This window comes from Taurulus bubalis (genome assembly GCF_910589615.1).
Source record: "Taurulus bubalis genome assembly, chromosome: 12".
NCBI classification, from domain to species: domain Eukaryota; kingdom Metazoa; phylum Chordata; class Actinopteri; order Perciformes; family Cottidae; genus Taurulus; species Taurulus bubalis.
The window spans coordinates 17027235-17037955 of record NC_136600.1 but is presented as its reverse complement, the minus strand read 5'-3'; the positions used below and the strand labels follow the sequence as shown (position 1 = coordinate 17037955).

Below are 10721 nucleotides of genomic sequence, written 5' to 3'. Positions count from 1 at the left end.
ATGCCACTTCACGCAATTTGAGGAAAAGCGCGTATTTTTAATCCAGGACAGGAAAAGCATGCAGCTAACGACGTTCATTTAAAACCCCCGAGTACACGCAGGCGTACTTTATTGTATTTGCGTAACAAAATAGCAGCTTTACTCCTTCATTAAGTCAACCAGGAAGCGACGTTAGCGCGACGAAGCTTACTACACAACGGGCTACACGTTAAAACATCTGTTAAACTGAGACTAACAAAGAAGCTTCCCGTACTTATTTACTGTAGAAGAAGTCATGAAGGTAGGTGCACAATGCAGCCTAAAGTTAAAACTCTCTTCCCAGAGGGGTATTTATAGCTGACTGCTTCCTCTAGAAAAGTTACTGCCTCATGCGCAGATGAACAGACATTTTGCATGCACACACTTCAATATCTGAGGTGTCACTACTTCATTTCCCACCAACATTATTGTTGATGTATTAATATGATGATGTATTGTAGCTTACGCTTTAAACAGTTTTCGTCAATAAATGGACAGTTGGTTTTCTCCTAGTTGTGTTAGATCTAATGAATGAGCATGCATCCCACCACGTGAGGATAAAGGAGTGAGTCATATGGATACAATGAACTCGGAATCAGAAACCGTTTATTTGCCAGGAATGTTTACACAAACAAGGAATCTTTCTAGGCAGAAGGTGCATACATTAGACACGAGACAAACAACAATCAACGACAGTTGATGAACAGTGCAATGATATTAAACTCTCTTGGTATATGTAATATATGCATGAAATAAACAAACAGCTTGTTGGTTATTCAGTGAATTAAACACCTGACAAATAAAAGTAATTTATCACATTGACTCAATCATAAAAATCCAATATTACCATAAAGCAGTCCTGCTCTTTGAGATGCAAACAATGTCAACAGGATTAGAGCTGCCACTTTTTTTATTTCAGATTTAGCGTTAATCATTTTGTTATTAAGTTAAGTTATTTGGTTTAATAACCTATTTGACAAATAAAAGCAGCAATTTTAATTGAAAAAAGCTATCAAAATAGTTTCCTTTCAATCTTCTGTCAATTGTCTGAGTGACTTCCCCTTTCTGCTCTAAAAGTATATTTTTCTGTTTAAACTATATTTAAAAAATCTGATGGTAACAGTTATTATCATCTCTCTTTATATATTTAAATATTGTCCAAGCTTCATTTATAATGAGTTATAAGTAAAATGTTTGAGAATTAATTGAATGGTGTTCAGTGTAATATGTTTTGTTATTATTTTTTAACTTTTTTAATGTAACATCTGTGCCAGGTGGTCAACAGTCACGGTGGAGGGTCCTTCCTGTTGTGGACCCTGGTGGTTCAGCTGGTCCTGTGTGGGAGTGGGGTCTACACCGCTGGCAGCACCAAAAGCTGTATACTGTTAAGTGAGTCGGAGTCGGAACGCAAAGCCCTCAATCGACTCGAGCCACTTGCCAATAAGAAGTAAGAAGTGTCTCAGTTGTGTACCTGCATATTCGGCATTATCAATATTGATGTTAGATTGTTTTTGGATTGCTTGTTATCCTGTCTGTCAAAAATCAGCTCTAACTTAATACACAAACAACCGTGACAGAAGCATTTCGCCTGATTGTTCTTTGCCATTCATGTCTCACATGCTATTAATTGTTTACTGGGATTTGTTGGCAGCTTCACAGCAGAGACCACGATTGGAACTGAGAGTTACACATATGTGTTCCAGCTGTGTGGGGATGCAGGAGGTGTTCCCGGAGCTGGGGTTATTCAGTACGAAAGCAAGAAAACAGAAACTAAACCAACAGTGATTGGCATGTATAACGCAACGCAAGCCATTGGAGGAAGTAAGTCTCTGCAGATTAAAAGACATGCACCCTAATTTACTCTTTGTGTTTGAATGTTAACCATGTATTGGAATCTTAGGTTGAAGCATTGCATTGTGTTTTGTGACAAACTATGAGCATAATAAGCCCAAAAATGCTGTAGAATTGTTAACTGTTGAGTCTTGAATTTGATCTGAACAAGAGATTAAACAGTTCATGAAGGGCTTCAGATCAGTATTTTGTCTGCATAATCTATTTTGACACATAACTGTTCTTGCAGGTGACTGGGTGATGTTGATCTACACACATGGCGACAGATATGATGGCCACTGTTCCAAGGAAATGAGGAAAGCCATGATCATGATCTCTTGCAACAAGCAAGTGGCTGTGGTAAAAGAAACATAGATTTGGGGAAAAGAAATGCTAACTTACTAGTGGCCTTATTCACAAATACTCTGAGAAACTTCTCAGATTAACTTTGAGGCAGGAAGGCACCGAGACTGTTCACCTGGTGAGGAGGTGTAGTTTACCTCGTTGCTGGGTATGATGCATTCTTTCAAAGATGTGTGTGCATCTGCACCGCTGAAGTTTATTAATAAATGTGTTTATAAAAGTGTCTGTGTTTTTCACACAGTGCAATGCCGGTCTCAACATGGTCTGATGTTTCTCCCGTGTGACATGGAGTACTGACATGTCGTCATGTTCTCTCCTTTTCTTAGTGTGTGTTGCCTTGTATTCGCCTTTGTCTCTCACCTTTGTCTCACTCCCAGGGCCAGCTGAAGGTGATGCTGGAGGAGCGGCAGAGGCTGCAGGACTGTTTCTACCTGTTTGAGCTGGACTCCAGTGCTATGTGTGAAGTTCTTGAGTCCCAGATCAGCGCTGGCTCCATAATACTCATCATGTGAGTAAATACAGTCTGTTATGACACAAAAGACCTTAACGTTAAGACAAATAAATGATTAGTGATCATATACCTTGTCTACTTCCAGTGGTTTCTGTCTTCTGGCTGTTTATCTCATTGGAGGTTTCCTCTACCAACGACTGATCGTTGGAGCCAAAGGGATGGAGCAATTCCCAAATTATGCTTTTTGGGTGGAATTTGGCAATATGACAGCGGTAAGCCTACTGCATTTGATGCATAACATCATTAAAACATGTTGTGTGGCTTTTGTTTTTATAATTCATAACCCACTTAACCCTCACCCCCTCCCTCCCTCCCTCTTACAGGATGGATGTGACTTTGTGTGTCGGTCACAAAATCGTGAGGATGGCCGGGCTTACAGGGGAGTGGCCACAGAACCTTTAGAAGAAGAGCCAGAGGAGAGAGATGACCACTTACTACCTATGTGACCTCAATACGTCCAAAATGGGACAGAAATGTTCACTGTGTGACACAGTTTACTCTTTCACAAGCGGCAGGTTGCTGTTAGACACAAGTCTTGTTTTTCCTGTGCTGGTTTAGGTTAGGACCTGTCGACACTTTGTGTGTATTCCAGACTTGTGCCTAGAGCAACGACTGTGATCTGCTCGTCTCTTACAGGCGTATTACTCACAGGGCTGACCGGTCTCCTCTTCCTACCCCACGCATTTCATTCAGCTGTTTGATGTCAAACAAATGAGTGATTTATCCGATATTACAAAGTGACAATAAAGAGTGTCTTTTCTTTCATGGAAATCTGGCACTGAAGAGAGAAGTTAGGAAGTTGGATTTCTACCTGATTTAAACTTAATGGCACGTTGCGCATCTGTTTTTCTGCTTAGCTAGTGTGTTGATGGTTGTTTGAAGTTGTTGCAGAAATCAGTTTTTCCTGGGTCCTGGTTGTGCACTGACAGTTGCAGGTTACAAATTACACAAGTGCTTTTGCTTGTGTAATTTGGCTTTAACCAGTTTGTTTTTTTGTGTATTGAAAGTGAAAGAAGTAATATGAGAATGTAAATGTATAATTATTATTTTTGTGCTTACAGCCTTGCTACTCAAATAGGAATAGCTATTGGATTTCTGACAAGGCATTTTCCTTTCTCACACTTCATGAGGAAGAAAAATAATGCTGAATGAAATCTGATCTCGACAGTTATATATTACATGTTTATCTGAATGGTCAACAATGCTGAACTTAAAAATGTGGTGTCTGAAGCAAAGCATCCAACTAAAATTAATGATATATAAGGTATGTACTTGTATTTCCATAGAATAAATTAACATTCTCAGCAAAAGACCAATATTCATGATCACAAAAATATTTAATAATTAATATTATAGTGAGTAAACTGGTTTGGAGGCCTACATTATACAACAGACACGATCACTATGCACACACACACCAACGTTTTGTGAGAACAGTCGACTGTCTTTTGACCAAATATTCAGACCGCTTCATGCCTGATGCTTTGCTTCTTTAGGGGGATAGAGCTGCAATGAAATAACTTCATTCTCTATACACCTATATCAATATAGTTTGGTTGTAAACATGTTGCAGCTCTTAAGAATATAAATAATGAAGGTAGTAATATTTTTAGACATTTCAATTGATTAATACTAAGGATTACAGCCGGATGTTTTAACTTTGACGGCAAAAAGATCTTTGTTCAGTTGCGGATCAAGTTACTATATTATTGTCAGTGTGAGCACTCATGTTTGTTTTGGTTTGTTTCCATCTTTGCTTTTTTGTTTATTAGGACAGGCCATTTATTTGCTAGTTTAGAAAATCAGCCTCTAGGTTAATATACAGTAATAACTTGTTTGTTTCAAGGAGGATTTCAAGCTACCAATGTCTTTGTTTATTTCTGATTCCATAAACAAATAAAATATGAAAATAGTTTATGTATATCCATTGTAGTGGTGACATTAGTACACACCTAAGTGCACTCACCTTTGGAGATTTATTGAATGTCAAATGTTTTAATAAAGACATTGAATGCACAACATATTTCAGTAATACTTCATATTTAAATGAACGTTATGGTTAAGGAATAGGAATAATCCCTTATTAGTCCCACAGTGGGGAAATATATTCTCTGCATCATTTGACCTATCTTTTGTATTTTAAGGAGCAGTAAGATCTTGTTTGCTAATGTTGAGTGGGTTTTGAACATACTATACCAACTATGTAGACATCGGTTAAACTGTTGTTTTTTTTAATGGTTCTTTAACCAAGTCTAAAAGTTACAACTTTAAGGCTTTAAGTCTAAAAGTCAAAACGTTAAAGCTTGTGTTTGTGATCCGCACACGCCGATCCTGTAGGTGGCGACGTCGGGCGGAAAACGTGATTTCCGGTGGGTTTGCCGTCGAAGAAGAAGAAGAAGAAGAAGAAGAAGAAGAAGAAGAAGAAGAAAGGGAATCGTAAGGGGCGGGGTTTCGTTGGAGGCAAAAACCCTGAAAGGGTTTATCGTTGTTAGCGGTTCAAACCAAGATCGCAATATAAACTCGAGAGCATTTAAGTGTGAAAAGGAAAGAATACCAAGGAGAGGTAAACACATAAGCACGTCGAAGAACACTGGACGTTGACTTCTCGTGAGGAAGACCGCCACGTAGATCTGCCTGCTTGCAGTAAACAGCTAGCCTCGTTAGTTAGTTAGCATATCTAGCTCATGCTGCATCTTTTCTACTCGGAAGTTAAGTTTTAGGACGAAACTAACTACTTTTCCACCCACACTCAGTACTTCTGCACTGGGCCTTTTTTTTCAAAGCCCGATTTCAAACGTTAATGTATTTTAGTTTGTGTTTGTCAGAGTTTAGTTCAGACAGTTAGCCACAGACGACGAGCTTCTTTCTGGTGTTTTATAGCTTTCCTCCATGTTCTTTCTCTCGCATTCATCCATCATGTTGACAAGTGCTCTGCTCATGTAAATGCCTTAAACCCCATGTGTGGCACTGTTGGAAGTTTAGCAATAACATCTGACAGGCTCACGAGTAAAGTTAGGGATTGAAAACGGCAGAGGAGTCGCGAGCTGTGATTTATGGGTCCTAAAGAATGAAGTTGAAATTGTCCTTTTGTTAAACGTGTTTGATATACATTTGAAACCTACTGAGTTGGCACAGAGTTTGCTTGTAATGTACTTCAGTTAACTGCTAATTTAAGATTTCAAATATGCATTTATTGCAGCTTTTGTGTGTGTGTGGCTCCAGTAAAGCGTTCAAATTGCACATTCAACAAGTCTTCATGCTTGACAAGACATTTAACAGTTAGTTTGCAATAGTTGGTTTATTGTGTGTACAACAAACTACTGGTCACAACTGCTTTTGATGAGTGGCTTCTGTGTTTTGAGCAGCAAACATGGATACAGGTGAAGACCAGAACACGGGCACCACCAATGGAAATCCTCCGACAAGTGGGAACTCTCGTGCTCCCCAGATTGCCCACATGTCTCTATATGAGAGACAGGCTGTACAGGTGTGCATACACGAATGCATAGATGTGATGATAAAAAGTATCTTGAGTTGGTAAACATTTAAATATAAAGATTTTTGTATGAGACAACATGTATGTTGCTTTTTTTTGTTAAGGCTCTCCAAGCACTGCAAAGACAGCCAAATGCAGCTCAGTACTTCCAGCAGCTGATGCTGCAGCAGCAGATCAATAGTGCCCAACTACACAATTTGGCTGCCGTGCAACAGGTAAATCAAACTATAACGGCCCGTACAGGCAGTCGGTACAAAAACATTATCGGAAGCATTAAACCCCATCCCCTTCATGTCTCTCCTTAAACCAGGCTGCTACGCTTGCAGCTAGTCGACAGTCCAATACGCCAAGTAACAGCATGTCCCAGGCAACCACCACTGTAAGTTTCGTTGTAAGTTGTTTATATTACGATTTACACCGCTGGATTTTTCAAATAGAAAAGTAAGTTTGATAAAAAAAATTCACAATTTTCTTTTCCTTCCAGGTCAACTTAAGCACCACCTCTGCAGGAGGTACCATGACCAATCCCCGTCCCCACGGGCCGACCACCTCCACAACCACAGCTCTCAACCAGTCGGTGCTGCTAGGTGGAAGCTCTGCAGGACAGGGGCAGATGTACCTTAGGGTGAGTTAAAATGTTTTGTTTTAGTGTAATAATCCTCTAAACTAATGCACATTGGGCATGTCTGTGTCACAGGTTCTTATAACATAATTCAACCTTTATTCTGCTCATTTTATTGGTGTTTAAGATATTTCTTTTTGGGTTGGTATTTTCTGCTACTCATAACGAGAGTCATGCATTCTACAACATTCTACAACATCTCAGGAAGAAAAGTAAACACTGATAGCCTGAGCTGTAACAGCCACTATTAGCATACATGAGATGCCGCAATACTGTAAAATCATTTGGAAGTGCCTTTGAAAATTAGCATGGAACACTTTGTCCACATCATTACTAATCTTAAAGTAATTCTACGTAGTTATAAGGAGTCATAAACTGAAATATTAGCTATTTATGAGGTTGACCATCTGTCTTGCTCCTCACATAGGTCAACCGCTCTCTTAGGGCTCCCCTATCCTCTCAGCTCATCTTCATGCCTGGTGGTACGGCAACAGCTACGGTAGCAGTTGCCCAGACACAGCCCCAGCAGCAACAACAGCAACAGCACGAAGTCACTCCTACCGCTGCCCAGTCTGACAATGATCAGGTTTGATTGACATTAACATTACATTGTAATGTGAAGGCGAAACTTTTTGAAGTCTTGCAGTCTTAAATATATGTACACCAAGCACATTCATGCTACTTTTCGCAAATTCATTTCCCACAACCTTTCTATATATTTTTAGGTGCAGAATCTGGCCCTCCATTGCACTTCCACTCCCAGAGCAGTTGCGGTCAAGTCTGAGATTCCGGAGAGGAAAGATGTTGCCGGCTTTCCTCTCGGTCAGCAGCAGCAGCAGACTTTCGCTCAGACAGCTCAGCAGCAGCAAGTGCAACCACAACAGCAGCAGCAGATGGCCAAACATAACTTTACTCAGCACTCCTCTGCCAACACCATGACTTTAAAGACGGGTACTCCTGCTGCTTCAGTAGCACCTTCCTCAACCTCCTCTCAAGGGCTCCCTCTCTCCCAACTCCTCTTGTCTTCTTCTGCTTCCCCTGTGATCCTGGTGCCCACCTCAAATGTTACAACCACCACCCAGGGCTACTCCATTGGCTCAGTGACCCAAAAAGCCAACGTTAACACGCAGACTCTGGTGGTGCAGCCCCTACAACAGGCCAGCACTACTACCGAAAAAGGACCTGTCCCAATCCAGCCCAAGACGGCTCAGGGACACCGCTTACCTGTGCAGCTGCCTCCTCGACACCCAACTCACATTCTCCCAGCGCCACCTAGCAACAGCCAGCACAACAGTCCCCACATCCCTGTGCAGCTCGTGGGAGCCCGGCAGGGCTTAACAGGAAACCCGCAGGCTGTGGCTCTGGCACAGGCACGAAGCAGCACGGCCCAGGAAGGTACAGCTGGTGGGAATGTTAACAACAGTGCTATGGTAAGATCGATCAATGAAAGGACGTACTTAGCGACACTGATACGTAAGAAATTGTAACAGTTTACCCCCATACACCATTAGATTAAGCCTGCCATTGGCTCTCTGAAGAGGAAATCTGACTGTGATGCGCCAAATGAGATGGTGACAGAATCTTCAAACCCTGTATCCATGAAAGATTCAGCACCTCCCTTATCCCCGGCCCCTACAAAGGACTCAAGTATGTCAATGTGTCATCTCTCAAACCCAGCATAGATTAGTAGCAGCAATACTTCTGGTTGAAAGCTCATACTTGTCCCTGTTTCTTTTGACCCTGACTAGCTACTCCTGTTGCAGCTGCATTCTCATCTCCTCCCACACTGTTGTTGCCTCTTCCCTTGTCAAGAGTCGGGCATGGGGACAAAGACCGAGCGCCTGTTCCCCAGGCAGTGGTCAAACCTCAAGTGCTCACCCACCTCATAGAGGGCTTTGTCATCCAGGAGGGAGCTGAGCCTTTCCCCGTCAGTGTGCACTGCTATGATAACATAGATTTCAATCAAATCTCTTATTTGAAGTACACTGGCTTTACACTTTTCCATGTGAATAAGTCCCTTACTGTCTTGTGTTTGATGTGATAGGTTGCTGGACTCCTCAAAGACAGAGATTTTGCCCTCGTTGGCCGCTCAGAGAATGGACCCCCTTGTAAGTGGTTTATTATCTCTTATTTCTTAAAGATCAAGTATGATACCATGAATCTGTGTGCATTAGTATTTTCTATGTAACATCCGTGCCTTTTCTTCTTCAGTGTTAAAATGTGAGTATTGTGGAAGTCTCGCCCCAGCCAGCCAGTTCAGAGGATCAAAGAGGTTCTGTTCAAATACTTGTGCAAAGAGGTACGTTTTACTTTTGCTTCCCATATGGGCATCTTTTATATTTATTTTTTTTGTTTTGTAATGTCGTACACACTGCTAAAAACTCTACTGTACTTTACATCAAGGATAGGTAACCATATGTAATAAGGACCTATCCAAATAAGTGTATTGGGGGAGATGCTACTGGACTAAACAAAGTGCAAATATCTAGCAATATCTTCTGAATTTTGACTCTTGGATCCGCAGGTATAATGTGAGCTGCAGCCAACACTTCAAGACCAGCAGAGGGAGGAGTGGTGCAGGGCTGGCACCGCCTCCAGCAACCAATGAGAGCGCTGCTAGGCGAAGAGGCCCCTCTCGCAGGAGCAGTTCTAATATCACTTGTAATAAAATATCAAGCAGGCATCTAGCTGTCAAGGTAAGATCTGTAGTTCAAAGGATGAGACTGCTGTTTCATCCTGATGCTCAGTAATGTCTAGAATCACAGTGCCCAGCTGTTTAAAGATGAAACGTTATAATCTGTCTTTATAAAGATTTGCATCTTTATAGAGGAGAACTAATTGGCTAAGAATTGAGAGTCGGACTAACACATTGGTTGGTTTTGGGCTTTTCGTGGAATTTGTTGATTGTATTTCTAAAATGGCATTCTAATGCTTTTGTATTGGACGTAGTGTCACTCGGAGTCCAGTCGCTCGGAGGATGTATCCAGCGACGGGGAAGAAGAGGACGATCTCTCACTGTCCCCAAGCTCCTCACACTCCTGCTCCAGAGCTGAGCTCGGTGCTCCTCCGTCTGACAGTTTAGCTCCCGGTAGCCTCCCACTAGAGGGCGCTAGCTTCCTCTCAGCAACTCCTGGCCAGTGGAGTGTTGAGGAAGTCTGCAGGTTTATCTCTTCACTTCAAGGTTGGTGTCAAGTGATAAGACAACTCTAAGCCATCACTATGCCTCCTGCTTTATTCTTTTACTAATTCTGTCTTCCTATCGGCTGGTGCCCAGGCTGTGAAGAGTTGGCTGCCCAGTTTCTGTCGCAGGAAATAGACGGACAGGCTCTAATGCTCCTGCGAGAGGACCATCTCATCTCCACAATGAATATCAAGCTGGGTCCCGCTCTCAAGATCTGTGCCTCCATCAACACCCTGCGTGAGTGACTCACAGAGCATCAGGACCACGTTCTCATTGATGACTCCTCGCGGGAATCAATACGTGGACCTGCTCCTCTTTTAGTTCAAAGTTAAAAAGACTTCTATGAGGACAGTGAGGATGTTTTTTACAAAACAATTGTGCACCATCAGTCATGTGGAGACATGAGGATGGACGGTTTACTTTCTGGACAGTGAATGTACAAAAACATGTTCTGTGTATACTGTTTAGTGTGAGTGGTGAGCATGGACGGTCTGTATCGATGTCAGAAGTGTTGGTCGGGTTTCGTTGTGCCGCTGTGTCGAAACCTTCTGTGTAAACTCAGCTGCAGTAATCGATGCTAGGTCTTTTAACTAGGACAGTTCACCTGTCGGGTAAAAGAAACGTTGCCTTCTTGCTGTATTTCAAATGGTGCTTTAACTTTACTGACATGATATGGAGTGATGTCCTCATCAATCCACTT

General features: G+C 41.8%; 2 protein-coding genes across 2 annotated transcripts in view; both read left to right on the top strand.

Moving 5' to 3' along the window:
• m6pr (mannose-6-phosphate receptor (cation dependent)) lies at positions 1-4735 on the top strand. The gene is made up of 7 exons (XM_079227822.1): positions 1-280; positions 1293-1465; positions 1670-1839; positions 2099-2208; positions 2589-2719; positions 2808-2934; positions 3046-4735. Exons 1-7 carry the CDS (start codon positions 275-277, stop codon positions 3166-3168), a joined length of 840 nt encoding a protein of 279 aa, XP_079083948.1. The 5' UTR covers positions 1-274; the 3' UTR covers positions 3169-4735.
• Positions 4736-6092: 1357 nt separating this feature from the next.
• phc1 (polyhomeotic homolog 1) overlaps positions 6093-10721 on the top strand; it is a gene marked incomplete at its 5' end in the record, with an annotated part of 4926 nt that continues 297 nt past the window's right edge. The window contains 13 exons of the mRNA XM_079227817.1: positions 6093-6209; positions 6323-6433; positions 6529-6597; positions 6703-6843; positions 7268-7426; positions 7566-8270; positions 8352-8487; positions 8589-8767; positions 8885-8948; positions 9052-9139; positions 9365-9536; positions 9790-10021; positions 10115-10721. The exon at positions 10115-10721 is cut by the window's right edge and continues 297 nt beyond it. Coding sequence (XP_079083943.1) covers positions 6093-6209; positions 6323-6433; positions 6529-6597; positions 6703-6843; positions 7268-7426; positions 7566-8270; positions 8352-8487; positions 8589-8767; positions 8885-8948; positions 9052-9139; positions 9365-9536; positions 9790-10021; positions 10115-10266 — 2325 coding nt within the window. The 3' untranslated portion in view covers positions 10267-10721. The remainder of the gene's footprint in view (positions 6210-6322; positions 6434-6528; positions 6598-6702; positions 6844-7267; positions 7427-7565; positions 8271-8351; positions 8488-8588; positions 8768-8884; positions 8949-9051; positions 9140-9364; positions 9537-9789; positions 10022-10114) is intronic.